Below are 18,491 nucleotides of genomic sequence, written 5' to 3'. Positions count from 1 at the left end.
AACTAATCACATCTTCCTCCATCAGGGACAGAGTCTGTTGTTCTTACCACTGCATCCCCTGGAAGAAAGTCAATGAATACTTGTTGAGTGAAAGAAAAAATAAAAAATAAAACGGCAGATCTATATTTGATATGTATGCCAACACCAGCTTACTCAATAGTGTGCTCACTAGTGTAATGGAATAGCACTTTTTGACATCTAAGTAAAAAAAGGTTTGGGATTTCCTGGGTGGTCCAGTGGTAAAGACTTTGCCTTCCAATGCAGGGGGTGTGGGTTCGATCCCTAGATGGGAAACTAAGATCCCACATGCCTTGTGGCCAAAAAACCAAAACTTAAAAACAGAAGCAATATTGTTACAAATTCAGTAAGATTCTAAAAATGGTCCATATCAAAAAAACAAACAAACAAACAAAAAAACCTTAAAAGGAAAAAAGAGGCCTTGCTTGCAGCTTTCTCCTCACTGGGGAGAACATGGAAGGCCAGAGTGCATGTTAGAAGATTGATTACCTACCCTGAGACCACCAAGGTGGAAAGGCTATGTGTGTGGATGCTCCAGAGGACACTCTCAGATGCATCCAGACTTTAAGCCAATTCTGCAAAAGCATCAACCCTGTGTGTGAAGATACTTCCCGATTCTGCCCCAAGCATGAAAGGTACCCCCCGCCTGCCCCACACACACATCCAGAGCCTCTTGAATCCTCCCTGCTGAAGTCCCAGACATCCTGAATCAGAAACAAGCCTTTCTGTTTCTGTTGTGCCCTTACCCATATTCCTGACACAAAGAATCCATGACGGTTGTTTTTTTTTTTTTTTCCTTTCTACATTATTAAGTTTTGGGGTGGTTGATGAAACAGTAATAGGTAACTGGAACCATATGTCTAACAAGAGAGGTAATAAACCCACTGGTTATGGAGCCCACACCTGGAATATGATACTAAGTTCTGGGTGACATATTACAAGAGACAAAGAAAACAAGCACACTCAGAGGAGAATAAGAAGAATGTTTCTTTATGGGGAAGAGCTAAAAGGTTTAGAGATATTCAAACCAGAAAAGAGAACAAAGAGTATATATGTTAATTGCCTTCAACTATCTGAGGAGCTATCACAAGTAAAAGTAACAACAATTACTCTGTATATTCCTAGGAGGGAGGCCTAGCAACAGTGAATGAAGTTATAGGGAGTCAGATGGAAGTATTTTCTAATGTCCAGAGCTTTCCAGGAAAGAAGAGGCAGCCTTAAGAGGACATGAGTTTCCTAACATGAGAAGTAATCGAGCAGAGTCTAGATGATCACCACCTGGTGGGTTGGTTTGGAGAGAATTCATTTCTGGACCAGAAGGTTTTGAATGAAATGCTCTTACTTTAAGTTTACCCTGCAACACTGAGATGTTTTTAATCTAAAGATCATCCCCATTTCCTTGTGCTAAGAAATCTAATCCTAATACATGTTGAGCAGAGGGGAAAAAAATACAAGAAGATGAATAAACTGAATGAAAGGCAATACCAAAGTATAAATAGAAAGGGATGCAGAATTCTTGATGGGAGAGGAATGGCAAACTAATAGGAAAATGCAATCCAGCAGAGCAGCAAAGGAACTTTGGAAAAAGATGAAGCATGAAGACGGAACCACAGAAGAGAGAAAAGGAAGGCTAAAGATCCCATCATAGATGATCCTGGGTAGGGAAGATGCCTTCATCTTTCTTGAGAAATGGTTTTATTCATTTTGAGACTTGTCTCCTCTGTCACTGGGAAAGACAGACCAGAAGAGCAAGGTAATGTAGCAGTATAAACAACAAGTTTCAAGTGGTAAAATTAGCAAAGCCATCCCATGTGGCTTAACCAGTAAAGAATCTGCCTGCTAATGCAGGGGACACGATTTCAACCCCTGGGTCAGAAACAGAGTTGTCATTTAGAATGACATCACTCCAAAGGAGGGCTTCCCTGGTGGCTCAACAGTAAAGAATGCAGGAGACCTGGGTTCTATCTAAAATCCCATGAACAGAGGAGCCTGGCGAGTTACAGTCCATGGAGTCGCAAAGCGTTGAACACAACTTAGCGACTGAGCATGCACTTTCAGCAACCAATGAATTTCTGACCTCAGAAAGAGTCAGGATCTGTGTGCCTATGCAGTCAAGTAAGCTTGCCTGGAAGCCACTGTCAGTATGTAAAAATGACCACTAAGGGAAGCAAGAAAATCTGGACATTAAAACCTGGTTTCCTAACAAAGGCAATGTGAAAAGGAAAACACAAACCACCTAGAAAATGAGATACGTCCAAAGCCAAGTCATCCAGGAAATAGTAACAATAAGAAATGAAAAGAAAGAGGTAAAAAGTTATCTCAGACACACATTTCATCTGAATTTTATCACCATTTGTAATCAACTTCCAACATTTCATAATACCCTTTAACCTTAGTTACTCAACCGACGGAACAAGTCATCTCATTGTTACCGCATTTGAAGAAAGAGTGGAGACTCTTTTCATGTTGATAAGAGGTAGAAAAAGGAGACACTCCCAGGAAAGAAAAGTGTTTTGAGTAAACTCCTGGAGCCTGAGGGTAAGGAATGGTGGTAATGTGCCTTAACCCTTTCAAAGATTCATCAAACCAGAAGTTAGAAATTAATGTAATTGATAAAATGAAATTTACTGTACAATGCAGGGAGCTCAAATCTGGTGCTCTGTGATAACCTAGAGGGGTGGGATGGGGTGGGAGGTGGGAGGGAGCTTCAGGAGGGAGGGAACATGTATATAGATAAGGTTGATTCATGTTATGGTAGAAATCAACACAATATTATAAAGCAATTATTCTCCAATTGAAAATAAATAAATTAACAACAACAAAAAAAACCCAGAAATATTTCATTACAAAAAAAGGACACGAATTTTATCTTATTACTCACCCATTTCCTAGGTCTGCCTCTTGGCCGTTTTTCTCCAGTGGCTTCTGCTTTCTGCAAAATGAAAAAGGAAGTCATATCGTTTCCTACCTGACATTTCTTGTAAGTGCTGCACCAAGGACCCATTCCAAGTAAGAATGTTCTGGTTTGCAGATGAGGTATTGACATTGCTTTAACAATCTCAGTCTTCCTGAAGGCTCATCTTCTTCATTATTCATTCCATGATGCAAAGAGAGATCTAGGCAACCCTCACCCTAATAGACTCTCCTGGAATGATCTCTGAAATGCATGAAAATGCTTTTAAAAAGCCATTTTGCAGTAGTTCCCTGGTGGTCTAGTGGTTGGGACTCCAGGCTTTCACTGCCTGGGCCTGGGTTCAATCCCTGGTAAGACAGAACAAGAGATCAAGAGAACAAGGATGGAACAAGGCAGAGATCCCATAAGTTGCATGGTGCAGGCCCCCCCCCCCCAAAAAAGCCATTTTATCCTTATTTCTGACTGTAATAAAAACAGGAATTCCCATATATCCATAATTATGTAAAGTAAGATTTTTAAAAAGTGTTTCTTAAATGATTTTCTTTCCATAGCCAAACTAAAATTATGAAAATTAGCACTATATATTACTGCACAATTTACAAAGTACACTGTTAATCAAAAGCAAATCTAAATGTGAGTGAAAATATACAGGCTTCCAAATCAAAGAAACAAATATTAGCACACCTCTACATAGTTCATTTCCTATTCTTTGCCTCAAACAATCACCTGTCTATCAGTTCACCCAAAGCCGAGAAAGCAAAATAAGCTGGCAGAAATCATCAATGTTTATCTCTGAGATAGAAACTAGGGATGCTAAAAATAATAATTAATAAAGAATGTATATTATTAACAATTTCATACCCAACATAGACCTGACATGAATATATTTCTAACTCCCTTGAGAGTTTGTTTCATTGCTTTGCTTCACTGAAGATTTTTCTGGTATCACAGCTATTTCTTCCCTTTTGAGTAAGATTTTAATACCATAAAGTAATTTCTCTGTTTATCACCCCTACTGTAATCCCAAAATTCACCAACACACACCATCCTATACTCCTATAAAAATACGTTTACAATTTTCATTTCCAGAGCAAAAAAACTTAGTACATACTCTTCTGTGTATGAGAATCTTCTCAAGGCTCTATAAACACAAAAATACAGGGAACCTGAGCCAGGATAACTTGTTTTACATTTTACTTCTGTCACCTGCGTTAGCAGACAGTGTATTTGGTACAATGATACTACAATTTCCTATTGTATAGTATCTGTCTACACTGTCGGATGACTCTCTCTCTCTTCAATCAGCCTGGTAAAAACAGATGGAGGTAGATGATAGATACAAAGATCCACAGGTACATAGGCAAAGTAAGACTTTTACATCACAAGATTTTTCACCAAATCGTCTTGACCTGGCATTAATCTAACAGGTTCCGCGAATTAACCGAAACTTCGTCTGATTAAAATACTAGTGCATATTTATCAAGTATTTAAAGTACCCTAGGCACTGGGCCAAGTCATTCGCACGTGTTACTTTAATCTTTACAACAGCTGTATAGGCAGCTATTGTTATTTTTCTTATTTTGCAATAAGCAATTAAGTCTTAAATAGACAAGGTGAATAACCCAGTCTGCACACAAAGCAGATTTGAACCCAGTTCTGCTGGACTCTAAAGTCCAGACTCTTATTCTCCTAACAATGCTACCTTCCTTTAGCATTCATATATTTGCTACTATAAAAAGACATCTTAGTTAACTGAAATTATCACTGATTCAGCTCCAGCTAAGCATCAGATTTGGGCACTCTGAATCACAGTAGTAGGGGTTACTACTTTGAATGGTTCCACAAAGGAATCATTCTTCTCAGGGATTGGTAGCCTTGTCTTAACCTTCAGTCAGAAGGGCATGAGTTAAGTGAAAACTAGAAGTGCCCAGCAAATCACATCTTCTTTCTGAGTGTTGTCTCCGAGAGAGAGGGAGGAACACAGACCCTGCTCCGGAAAGCTAAGGCTCAAATCTCTGCTCTGCCATGTTGGCTTTATGACTTTGGGCAGGTCCCTGAAAACCTTAATTTGGGTTCAGGTGTGAAATGGAGATAATGCCTCCAGTGAGAAGTGATGTGGCCTCCATAAAGGAGGTGTTCAATAAATGTTCTTTCACTTCTAATGCAATCGAACTCTTAAAGGGAAAGTTTCCCTTCAAGTTAGTCCAATCTCATAGAAGGTTCAGTCAATGCAAATATTCCATTACACCCATCTGTCACCTTAAGAATGAAGCTTTTAAGAAACCCTCTGGTTGGTACATTGTGAGTTATAGGAGTACAAAATTCCCTAATACAGAAGCAGTGTCTGATTTAATCTTTAGGAGTGACTGTAAGATTGCACAGTTTACTCAGTAGTAAATTATACAAACATGGAAGATAGAAATCCTTTTTAATGGGCCTGGGGATGGTAGGTGTGGTTGAGAGCAGGAGTCTGCTTGAGATCTTAAAGGCTAATGGCGCATCTATGCTAGGCTTTTCTGTATGGTGGTTATGCTTCCAGATCCATGATGTGATCGGGTGTATCTAAAATCTGTTGAAGAGGGCTGTTTTCTAAAAGAGGGTTGTTTCACTACATTTCAGAGTTAGAGAAAGCAAATCTCTCATAGAGCGAGAAAGCCCAGCAAAGGAGAAGACTTTAAACCGAGCTTCCCATTTACAAAAAGTCTCTTCAAAAATAAAATTTGCACCATTAACTGAAGGGCAAAGTATCCTGATTATCACTTGAACTTGTTAAAAGTGAACTTGCTCCTTGGTCTTGGGGCCAGTATTACATGTAAGCTGAAACCCTCTTCTGAGACGACATCTAGAAGAAGCACATTAGCTGTGCTGTGTGGCGGCGATCTGGGAGGTTTTCATTGTTCCTTAAAACCCACATTATTTAATCATTCTGATCAAACTTCACAAAGCCTGTAAAACCAGTTAGGATTTTCATTTGTAAACCAGCATAGATCCAGGAATTTTACATATTGGAAAACACTGGCTTTAACATTTTTTTTCCTGTGTTTAATGCTCTTCAGGATATTATTTTTCAATAGAAAACAAACAAAACATTTCGGAGGCCTGTTTTGTTTTTAATATAACAACATATGCAATACTGTGGAAGTGTATATTTGGTTTTCCTTTGCCAGACTGGAATTTGGTTCCACGCTACAAACCCATGTATAATTCAGACAATAACTTACTCTAAATACTTAACTGCTTATCTCAGAGTGGGTGAGTAGGGAGAGAGGGTGGGAATTCTGCATTTGTAAGAACTGAATTTCAGACTATTATCAGCACCGTTACATTAATATTTGCAACTGTCATTATTTTAGAAACGTTATTCGGTCTTGACTTGTCTTCATTCATATTTTTGCCTTTTTAAAGAAGTTCAGATTCAGAACTCTAGATTCATGAGGGTTGGGAAGAATTTTAAGTAGGAAATGTAATTATTTCTGCCCCTAAGAAGTTCTGGTACTCCAGGCTCTTAAATGTATTAGCACTAAAAATTAATTAAGAAAGGAAACTCATCTAGCAAATAGAACTCTTGAACTTGGAAAGGGTACTTAGCATTAGTGTCTGGTGCATAAGATGTGCTCACTACATATTTATTGCATGAAGGAAGGACGGAAAGTCATTCTGGTATTTATATCACCTGTGTGTCTTGTTTCCCTCTTGCCATCAGAATTCTACAGCTTGGGAGGGCTTTAGAAGACATTTCATCCAGCCCCTTCATTTAACAAATAAAAAAACTTCTGGCTGTGCCATGATCTTCAAAGATACAGCCTTCTGGTTTACTTGGGGGCCAGAAATTTGTGAGGATGGGTTGCAGTGGGCCCACACTTCCAATCCCTTTATAAGCTTGTATAGAACTGCCCAGCAAAGGTTTCTCAAAACCTAACTTCCAACCTGTTTCTGGTTACTGGAGAAAACATAATCTACCTTGTAGCAAATATTTCACAAGGTATTTGACAGCACATAATATGGATCGATCCTAAGTTTTAGAACTGGATTTGAACTCAAATCCAGATGCTCCCATTTAGGACAGCTGAATGTTAGACACATCACAGTCTACGTCTCTCAATCAGTTTTCTCATTTGTGGAATGAAGACCACAAAGCCTACATCAGAAGATTAACAGAGCTAAGGTACATGTAAGGTAAGGCTGATAAAAGTTAAAGCACTAGGTAGAAAAGTGTTAGTTGCTCAGTCGTGTCCAACGCTGCAACCCTGTGGACTGTGGCTGCCAGGCTCCTCTATCATGGGATTCTCCAGGCAAGAATACTGGAGTAGGTAAACCGGTGTAATTTCTTAATTCCCTCCATATTTTAAAATGTTACTCTTAAAAAAAATACCTCCCTGGGACTTCCCTGGGGGTCCAGTTTTAAGACCCTGTGCTCCAACTGCAGGGGGCACAGGTTCAATTTTTGGTGAGGAACTAAGATCAAGACCTCACACACCCAAATGAAAGGCCAAAAAGTAGAAAACAACAACAACAAAACCACCCTCCCAATTCTGTAAGTTTCCAAAGAAATGAGTGATTTTCTGAGCACTGTCTTACTTATGTAGGGCAGCTATTACTAACCCCCCAACTTGGCGATTAAGCAATCTATCCATGTGTTTAAGTGGTGGAATTGAGACCTCATCTGATTTTAAGGCAATAAAAGGTCTGTTCTTCTGGGAGACAGTCCCATATAAAGTAGCCATGGGGAAATGTAGGGCTTTCCTGGTGGCTCAGATGGTAAAGAATCTGTCTGCAATGCAGGAGGACCCAGGTTTGATCCCTGGGGGAATTTATATTAAAAAAAAAACAAAACAAACTTCCAGGGTGAAAATGAAATGAGTAGTTAAGACTAAAATATTTCCGAGTTTCCTATAAAGACATAGGCAAAAGCCGAGACTGGGAACCAAGAGCAATATCTACTTCTGACTTCTGGGTCAAATTTAGATAGCTATTAATCTTTTTGTTATTCTAAATGCTCACAGCATACTGTGATAAATGCATGGAAGTCAAAATGCCCCTACTCTAAATCAGTCAGCGAGTCTATACACAAACACACAAAAGAGCTAGAGAAACTATCAGCTTAGTGGTACCCTGCTTTGTTTTCATGTATTTTTACAAATATATGTATCTATGACTAAGACCAACAGACTTAAGAGCAAATGGAGCCACCTAAAAAAGTATAGAAAGTCACATTTATTTCTTTTAGTAGTTCTTTCAAAAATACAGTGTAAATCAATGTGCTGTGGTAATCAAAATCCACTGAACTGACTGTCACACTAAATGATAAGTAATTCTCACTTAACTTTTATGCTAATCTAGTTCGATGAGTTTCCAAACTGTACGTGCAACCATTTTCAGTGTTTAAAAAAAATTACAATCTTTCCATCAGTACATATTTTCGAAGAGGAAATAAAAGTGAATTCTATCATCCATTGTAGTTCATACTCATTTTCCCCAAGGAAGTCCTTGTTGTCAACTCCCATGTCATTATTTACACATGCCTGTCTTCACTTATACAAATACAAAATTAAAGCCAAGGCCAAAATGACAGGAAAAGCTATTTTCAAAGTTTAGGATTCTCCTCTTTAAATGGTTCTTTCTTCCTCTTTTGTAATCAGAGAAATCAACAGCAACGATATGAGAGTTCACAGGGGTGACCTTCCAAGCAAACTGTTCCTTACGTTATCCTGGAGAAAAAAAAATGGCTGTGACTGCTCCTTGCTGAATCAATTAGAAGATGCCATTCAGCAATGTTCAGTAGATTAAAGCAATATAGAATAATAAAGCAGCAGCCTAAAATGGAATCTGTTCTCCATTTACCTTTTTCTCCTGGTTGGCAGAACAAAAACTCAAGAGCTGAAAATTTCAGAATTAAGGATAGTAAAATTCATTGTTCCACCCTTGTGCCAAACTATATGGTTCCCAAGTGAGTTCTGGAAACTGCAGAAAGTCAGGTAACAAGATAAGATAGGTCTGAATGATTTAACTAACATAAAATGTTCTTCAGCACCCATCTAGTCTTTAAAAAGAACTGAAAAGGAAACAGAATACCAATCTGGAGTGTTCTCTTGAGCAAAACGATCTGTTGAGACCTTGAGATAAAAATGAGCCAGAGTTGGAGGTCAGTCAAAGTAATGAGAGGCTTTCGATGAAAAAGTTCGGAATGATAACTGCCAAAGAAAGAGATTTCTGGGTCCCCTAAAGTAAAGGGACTTCAGAAAATAACTCAAATGCATTTGAATCTTCCATATTTGGATCATAATCTACGATGACTCAAAGGCATTGTGAAAGAGAATTTACTGATACATTAAGGCTCCGTCCTCTCTGGCAAAGTGAAGTGAAAAAAAAGGAGGCAACTGTTTAGGTAGGACAGCCTAAAATACCAAGATAATGGAGAAACAACTGGGCTTTATGTAACTCCACCTGACTGGCCTCATCTGTATCCTTGAGCCCTGAGTCGCAGTGGAAATTGCTTGCATATAAAAACACAGAGGAGTTCAAACTAAGTCATATTAGTAACATAGAAGCTATAAGCTGAAATTGTACCACAACTTCCAATACAATCTTTCCCTGACTTACCTATAATGATGCTTTTGGTTCCTGTCTTCAGTTGGACCTACTATATCCTGCAAAAAAATCATGCCCTCACTCAGCATCTGTGCTTGAACATTTGTCTGAAATGATGAGGAAACCCCATTCTTTCCTCCTAAAATATCTGTGCATAGTGTTATTAATCATTTGTGAAAAATCAACCACTTTTCGAGGAAGGAACATGATTAGAAAACGAACAATTTCTTTATTTCTTTACAGTATCGAATTCATATCAGGTTTTCTTTGTATAGGCAAATGGAAAATATAAATCAAGTGTTTGTCTGAATACATTATTTGAAGTACACTTTACCTAAACCCTATTTTTATTTTGTGCTTTTTCTCTTTACTACACCTAAAGTCCAAAGGAAGTTCAGGAACGTCTATGATATGAAGGAAGGCTATCTCACACCTGAGATCTATTTTATGTGCAGTTCTTTCAATTAAGTTTAATTCAATCTCAGAATTTTTTTTTTCCTAAAAGTACCTGAAAGACAATTGGCTTGCGACTTACAGATGACTTTGACTTCTAAGAAACCCTGCCAGTGTTCTTTTATGATTAAAAAGCCACAACAAAAACCCTAAAGATTATATCTTTCTACTTTCCAAACATGAGAAATATGAAAATACAAAGTATTTTCATCCAGCACAAACAGGAGAGGAAAACAAAATAAAACAAAAAGGAAATTAAGAGGCAACTGGTCACAGGTATATCTCAAACTAACACATAAATAAAAGGGTCAAGACACACACATATGCATACTCAACATGAATAAATTATTTATTCAGGAAAACATTAACTTCTGATCTTTTATTAACATAACAATATGACTCTGGTTCAGGGATGAATTATGAGCACTCAGAATGGTGCTCTTGGGAATAACTAGAATTTCTACATAATGGTTATCCATGAGAACTTGTCATAATGGACTAGAAGCAAAGTCAAGAATAGTTACATTCTCTTCCAAAAGTTCCAAGCATAACAAATTGTATTTTCATAAATGTTTGTTTTTTGTATTACACAAATCAATTTTATATTGAATGTGGCCTGAAATTAAAGTGATAGCTAATTTAGTAGTCCTCCATTTGGTCTTTTAACTTTCCACACGCATTGTCAAGTTTCACATTGCTAATTTTCCAACAAGCAGTTTTGTTTTCAAATGCCCCAAGGCCAGTTACTGAGTCCAAACACTTACTTTTCTTTGTAAGTAAAGAAATTTTGAGCAGCAAGAAAATTTAAACACACAGCATCATCAGGATCCCAGTGTACATTGCATCTTCTCTAATTTTAGAGCTCTGTTCTCTTATATACTTACCAGTTTTTGTTATATATTTTCCATTATGATGAGCTTTGGTTTGCAGGAGAATTCCCAATTTATTAATCACAGAAGACTTCTCATCCCTACCCTGGTCAGTCTAGCAGGGTATGTTTATTTTACATGATATGAACAATGTAACTTTTTCAAAAAAAAATTGCTTTTCAAAGTCCTAACAAAAATATGCTTTTTAGAATACCATGTATGTTTGACAAAAAATATGTTTGATAATCATGTTTATATAAGGTAAAAGCAAACTCAATAAATACTGATCTGAAACTGAAAATACCTTAAGTTTACTCATGCCATGAATAATTCATCAATGTCATTCATTATTTTGTGAAGTATTATCTTTTCCAAATGAAGCGTAATTTATAAAACTGAAGAACTATAACAGTCATGTTCTGAGCAAAAATATTTATCCAGTTTTACTAGAAAGGGAACTTTTATAACAGAAGTGTGTGAAATAATTTTGTCTGGAAGAATGAAAGATTTCAGAGAAAACTTTGCTTGGGAAAAAGAAAGCCTACTTCTGGTTTGGAAGTTGTAATGTTATGTGCACACACATGAAGAATCATCAGAAAGATGAGTAGCCTAAGGGTCATTTATAAACACCTATCACCAAAGTAACTAAAAATAAGCTACACCTTACTTGGGAAGAGACCAACTTTCTGTTATTTTGCTTTAAGTGGTAAATTAGGTACAAGTCTCATCTTTCCTTTTGTCAATCTAAGATTTTGTTAGTGGCAAACTTTTCAAAATGAAGAAAAGGTGATAGAAGCATATCTTTAACTCATTCAGAAAATGTAATACAGTTAAATCTGAGAGATAATTTTTCCTCTTTTGTATTAAATTTTAAATAATTTATGATGAGATTTACAGATTTTTTTTCCTGGCAAATGTTATAATGATGCATTTTTCAGGGCAATTACATCATAGTTTAAATGTCTGTCAGCTAGCTACCAAGATATTCCTTTGGCATTCCATTAGAGTCAAATTAAGATAAAATTAACTTCTGCAACAACAACAAAAAAACTTCTTTGGTAAATTAGCCCTTTTAATTTAATTTAATAAAGCAGGTTAAATAAAAAAAAATTATTCATGTTAGTAATACCAGATTACATATTGTCATTTCTAAATGACAAGATAATTTAGAACTACTTCAAAGTGTATTGATTAAATATAAGTATGATTAAATCTTCACTCTGAGAAGCAATTATATTTAATTATATTAGAAATCTGCTCTTTCAGCTCTGTTCAAGACTTAAAACAGACAAGAACTCACAGTTGCTCCCTAAATAACTTTATATGTATCCCTGGTTGCTATGGTAGTTTACAACACTGAAAACTATCAAATATAATATGGTTAGTGCTCACAGTCATAGAGAAAACCACACAAAACATTAATTCCCCAAAGATGAGCATATAGTTATTCTTAACAAACACTGTACATAGTATACTCAAATCTACTGTAAAGATACATCAAAATTGACTTCTGAATTTTGAACCTTTGTTTTTAACGAGTATACAAACCTACAAATAAAATACAGAAACGTTTTTCTGATTTATTTGTAAAGCTTAAAAACTGTGATTTTTGTCTTCACCTTCACTTCTCTGTGTATGCACTGATCCTGAGATATTTCTTCTTTGCGAGTTCAAATACCATCAAACATGAAGTTTTTAAACTGCAGTTTAAAATTTATAAAGAAAAACACTGGAAGTTACACTTGGTTGGGTTCTATTCTGCCCCAAAATGTACAATAAATGAGTCAAACATTTGTTTTAAAACTTTCTCATTGTCCTATTCAGAACATTTCTGTATCACCTGAGATGGAAAGGCTTTTGAGAGACGATGATGTATTATATTGCAGGTTGATGGCAAACAAGCAAAATACTTTATCAGCACATTTAAAACTGTAAAATTCGTGAATTTTTCCCCCAGAATCCTATAATTGAATTTACTTCTAATTATCACCTATTTGGCAAAGTCCTTAACTTGAAGAGTGGGATTTGGTTTTCCAGTAATCATGTAAATAAGCACAAAGTAAATTAATCTTTATTATTTTTTAAGGAAATTGCAAAAACTTCACTGCCAAACAAAATCTATACTTTTTTTTTTTTAACTATTTCACAACTGGTGCAAATCTTTTTTTTTGTTTTGGTGCAAATCTTATTTGTTTATTCTCTACTCGCTTACCTCCCCCAACCCCCATCTCTGCTTTAAGTTTCTTATTATTTGGTGATTGTTTAAAAACAACCCCAAGCAGCTTCATGAACTTTTTATTCTAAGAATATGCTTGGAAATCTCACCAATAGTAAATGTAGGAAATGAGTCTTGGGTTACCCACTTGGGAGAAATCCTTAGGTGTGGATCTAGAATGGGAAAATTACAGGGAGGTTCCTGTGGGTGTTGAGAAAGTTGGGAAGACTTAAGAAATCTCTCACCTTTTGAGCTGCTTTGGAGGGACTCTTGTTTTTGCTGCCTTTGGGTCTTCCCCTTGGTCTCTTAGGAGAGGGCTCACCGGTTGGCTCCTAGTTTCGAGGGAAAAAAAAAATTCTGTTGTGGCAAGAATGTCTGAAAGAAATTGACCCTGACTCTATAGATATATTTTCTGCCTGTGCTGCTCAACAGAACCGTTGGAACACATTCAGTTCAAGCACAAATGGATGATGCTGGTACAGAGTTTACAGAAAGGGGAAATAACTAGACTTTTAATCCAGGGATTAAAAGAGGAAATTCTATTTTGCATATGAAAACTAGATTCTATTTCAACCAGAGAAAGGTAACAAAGGCTGACAAGGTTGCATGTTCCAGAAAGAAAGTTATATATCCTTAAAGTGCAAAATATGCAAGGTTGTGTATTTGGCAACTAGAGAAATAATAAGCATTGTACACAAATACTACTCTCCACTGTACTACCATTTTAAACAACAGAAATATGAAGCTAACATCATAAATATTTCAACAATCTCCCATATTGAAAAGGTGGCTTGTGATCATTCTGTATATCTGCATTGTAAGTCAATTATGACTCAATCAACACATTGAGTAAAATATTGGAACAATTATCCAACTTCTTCAACTTAAAATAACTCCATTCCTCCTAAAATTTCCAAATAATTAGGGTAACTCCGTTGTGGAAGGCTTTGCTTGAATTATCTAGATAATTGCTTCAATTCTTCACTTCCCTTTGGAGATGCAGGCATGGTCTCCAGTCTACATTTAAATATCTTTTGATAAAAATAAGCATTTTTTCCAAAACTTTCTTTTGGGAAAACCCTTATGGGGGTGGACCGAAGGAAACTAAAAGGGGTAGGGGGGGTGGGTGGTAGTGAGAAGGAATGCAAGAGTCTGGGATGGAGAAATTGAAACTATCAATAGGTTTAGCAAAACTTTAAATGGCTTCTATGCCAAGTAGTTAATACTCAAGTGGTTAAGAGAATGCGATGATTAATATTCCAGATCCTAAATATTTATCCAGTGAATCATCAATTTACATTTCATTCAGATTCGGTGATTAAATGAGACTAATTAGCTTAAAATGCATTAAAGTCTTCAATGAAAATTCGCATTCTATTTAGACAATCTGGGAAAGGTTTCCTGCAAGCTTCTGTGGGACCACTAGCGCCAGTGGGCACATCCGGAGAAACATCGGAGACACATTTTTCTTTCTTTGTGAACTCTGCCTTAACTCAAAGGTAAAACCTTCAATCACCTCCAGACCCCGCTGCAATTTTATTTGGATTATTTTTCGGAGGTGGGGAGCAATTAGCAGAGTTTGAGAAAGCTGGGTGGCGGGTGGGAAACAAGGGTGGGGGGAAGGGCAGTGACTTCCTGGGAGGTGTAAAACAGGATCCTAACGCGGTGTAAAGTGTCGCTCAGGCAGAGCGGGAAAACTCTGGGGCCTCTAGATTGGCTTGTTTCCTTTGATGATTTCAAAAAGGTACAACAAACGCAATGGCATGTAAACATTGTTCGGTTTCCCCACCTTGCTCTAGGTAGCTTTGGGACTCCAGGATTATTTTCTGCTCGGCCTATTTGCCCTGAAAGAAGCGCTTTAAAGCTAAAGAACGCAGAAGTAGTTTTAAAGCCCGCGGAAGCGGAGTTTAAATGTTCTCAATAGACAAGTCCCGCTCAAGCCCTACCCGCGAAGGCTTGGAAATTGCCGCGAACAAAACCCCTCCGCCCTGGGCGCTGCGCGCAGCTCTGCAAGCGCCTGCTGCACGCTTAATTGGTTGCATCCGCAGACAAAACCCTCCACTCGGCGGGGTCCCGGGCGCCCCTCGATCGTCCCCTCCCAGACCCCAGCCACTCGTTCTGGAAGGGTACATTTAATGTCTGCAGCGCTGAGGCGCGGGATCCGGAGGCAAAAGGGGGACTGGGCGCCTGGCGAGGAAGTGACCCTAGCTACCGTGCACCCTCTTGGACACTACTTTCCACTGCGCCCTTAGCCAAACTAGTTAATCTTGTCCCGTGGGGACGCAGGATCTCCTGCAGCCCCTTTCCTGGGACACCTCAGCAGCGGCGGCCGCAAATCGGACGCCGCGCCGCATTTAAAGAGCCCTAACAGAACCGGGCGGGCCCACGAGTTCTTTGTCGGGAGGGCGCGAGTCTCAGGCCACCGAGAACTTGGGGAGGGCGCCAAGGGGGCGGCTGCGGCGCGCCAGTTCCCGGCCAGCGAGCAGCCCGGGTTGGCGGGAGAAAGAGCCTCCGGGTCCCCAAGACTTCAGGCCCTCCAACCCTGAACCGCCAGAGGACCCCTGCCTCCTGGGCCACTGTGAAGCGACTAGGAAAGTGCTTGGCGAGTCCCGGTTTGTCGGACCCGGCCGTTTCCCGTCACCAGGAGACACCGCGCCACTCGGGCCGGGCACAATAGCGAAAGTCCGAGGACGCTTCGCCCGACCCCACCTCCTGCTCGCACCCGGCCGCCCGCCGCGGCTCCCACCTCCCGGCCCGGAGCGGAGCGGGGCTCAGCCGCGCACTCGCGCCGCGGACTCCGCAGCCCGCCCCCGCGGCGGCGTGCGGCGGCCGCGGCGCCTGGACTCCCGCGCTAGGGTGGCCGCGCGTCTCGGGGCCCTCGCGGAGGTAGCGGAGGTGGGCTACTGCCCCCACCCCGCCCGCGTACTGACTTGCTGCTGCTTCCTGGGTCGGCCGCGTCCTCTCTTCTGAGGCGCCGGGGCGGCAGGTTGTCCCTGGGCTGAAGTGGACGGCTGCCCGGCGCCTTCACCGCGTGCGCTCATCCTGCCTCCCGCCGCCGCTACCGCTGCCGCCGCCGCTCCTACCGCCGCTGCAGCCGCTTCCCCTCTGCCGCCCCGAATCAGCCCGGCACCTTTCGGGAGATTGCGAGGTAGGGCTGGAGAATGAGGCGGGGTGGGCGAGAGCTGGCGTGCGGCGAGGGCTGCTGCTGCTTAGGCTGCCGCCGCTGCCACCATCAACACCGGACGTCCAGCGGCTGCCAAAAAGAGAGAAGAGGGGAGGAGGAGGAGGAGAGAAGGAGGCGCTGCTGGTGGCGGCGGCAGCGGTGGGTGGGTGCCGGAGGTGGAGGTGGCGGTGGAGGTGGAGGTAGTGAGAGGAGGAGGAAAGCGAAGGAGAAGGAAAAGAGGAATTGAAGTTGGGAGGCTCCCCTCTCAGTTTGGGATCAGAAGTTGCGGTCACCGGGAGCACTTCGGAAGCGGCTTGGAAAGGGAAGAGACTTGGAGTGAATTGTGTCCCTTGAAATGTTAGGCGGGGAAAGAATTCCTCCTCCTCTTCCCCCCCGCTCCGCGCTCGCAGAGCAAGAAAGAGAAAGAGAGAGAAAACAAATAACGCCTTGGGCAGTCGGAAAGCGAAGGGAGGATGGGGAGATTCTGCGGGGATCCGGTCGGGCACTGGGCGCAGGCAGGGGAAGGAGCGGTGGGTGGCACCGTTCCTTCTCGGGTGGCGGGAGCGGGCGGCAGCGGCACCGTAGAGTTGGAGGGGGACGGGCTGATTACTCCTGCGTCCTGCACCAAGCGCGCGCTGCCCAGGCTGGAAGTTTTCTGAGTTTCTACCCCAGAATTCGAGCGGGTTGAGTGTGTGTGTGCTTGGGGAGGGGGCGGCGAGATGGGGGGAGTGCCCACCTCTAATCGTGGGCGGATAAAGGGGAGGGGGCTGCGCTGTAGGAAAAGTATGAGGAGGAGGGAGGCCAGGCAGACCGCCGAGCCAAGGCGCCTGGCCGCGGGCCAGAGGCAGTGTTCGAAATACAACTGCCTCCGCGGCGGCGGCGCCCGGGTGCCACCCGGAGCCCCGCTCACGTGCTCCCGCCTCACGGCGGGGTTAAAGGGACAGGCCGGGAATCCCGGGCCGGCTCGCCGCCGGCCTAGCCCCGCCCGCCGCCCGAGGTCGCTCCTGGGCGGCTGTCCTAGAAAGGCGCGGGAATGTGGCTGCCCCGGAGCCGCGTTTAGGGGCTTGGCCTTTACCTGCACCTCTACGATGCGGAGCCAACACTCTGCAGGAAGCGTCTGGCTGCACGCGCGGCAGAGTTCTAGTTTCCTGGGAGTGGGATCAAATGAAGGGGAGTAGGAACAAGCCCCCACAGCCCTGCTCTGTGTCGGAATACCCTCCTCGCAGATTGCACGACCCATCGAGAACGCGCGCGCGTACACACACACACACACACACACAGACTTGCTCGCAAATCCACACACGTGCACTTAGATACACGTGCACACTCCCACAGACACATGCAGGCATAAACACATGTAAACAAACAGGCGCGCACTTATATGCACACATGCACGCAGAAACACATGCACATTCGCACACATGCACACTTGCAAACAATGTGCACACAGGCACACGAGCGCACCAGCCTCCACTGAGCGTTTTTCTCCGGGTAGGGCTAAAGGCGAGCGAAACCTCCCTTCGACTGGCTCTATGCATCCGGCTTCCAGCGCTCGCAGGGTAGAAGAGTTGCCTACGAGGGGACCTCATGTTTCCTAACTCCACAATTGAGCCAACTGTCCAACTCTCCCTTCAGTTTACCTCGATTTAACCTTCTCCCTAGGAACTCCCTTTCTGCCAAGTCCTAATTTTATAGCCTGGGCTGTTTCTGAGTTATGTGAACATCATAATGACCCCAGTCCGTTTTGAAAAAGGTGGAGTACATTTTAAAATGTACCTCTTTTCATCCTTGAATAACAAAAACTCTGAAAAAATTAGGTTCAGATTTTCACACATCACACCCAAAATTATTTTGGGCCAATTCCAAAATAAAAACTTTTACTCAAGGAAGATTTTTTTCTTTCCCTCAAATACAGACCACCGTGGAATTAAAAAACGCCTACTTTACAGCCCTAAGTAGGGAGTTAGGCACCGCCAGGTTCCTCTGTGCCTGTGGAGGAGGCGCGTGTAAATGTCTGCTTCTGGCGCGGCGGCGCTGATTGGTCCGCGTTGCCATTTTAAATCCATTTCCAGCTGCCCTTTACAGAGCTGGGACACTTAGCTGCATATTGAGTGCCCTGCAGAAACCCAAGGTTTCTCCTGAGTCTGGGAACGCTTAACTGTGATGGAAAAGGAGAGCCCCCATCCCTCCGGATGGAGCCCGGCAGCTGACTCGGGAGGGAGGGGTCTAACAGGAACCTAAGATTTTCTGCCAGGGCTTGGCTGAAAGATG

The 18,491-nt window shown here is 41.6% G+C and overlaps 1 protein-coding gene across 1 annotated transcript in view; it reads right to left on the bottom strand.

Moving 5' to 3' along the window:
- Positions 1-16,374, bottom strand: part of HMGA2 (high mobility group AT-hook 2) — a 144,424-nt gene extending 128,050 nt beyond the window's left edge. Inside the window, exons 1-3 of the mRNA XM_055579778.1 lie at positions 15,988-16,374; positions 13,303-13,389; positions 2,900-2,950 (exon numbers count right to left, since the gene is read on the bottom strand). Of these exons, the coding sequence (XP_055435753.1) occupies positions 2,900-2,950; positions 13,303-13,389; positions 15,988-16,098 (249 nt within the window). The 5' untranslated portion in view covers positions 16,099-16,374. The remainder of the gene's footprint in view (positions 1-2,899; positions 2,951-13,302; positions 13,390-15,987) is intronic.
- Positions 16,375-18,491: the final 2,117 nt, after the last annotated feature.

This window comes from Bubalus kerabau, chromosome 1, assembly GCF_029407905.1.
Source record: "Bubalus kerabau isolate K-KA32 ecotype Philippines breed swamp buffalo chromosome 1, PCC_UOA_SB_1v2, whole genome shotgun sequence".
NCBI lineage: Eukaryota > Metazoa > Chordata > Mammalia > Artiodactyla > Bovidae > Bubalus > Bubalus kerabau.
Note: the sequence above shows the minus strand (reverse complement) of the source record. Positions and strands in the feature narration are given on the sequence as shown.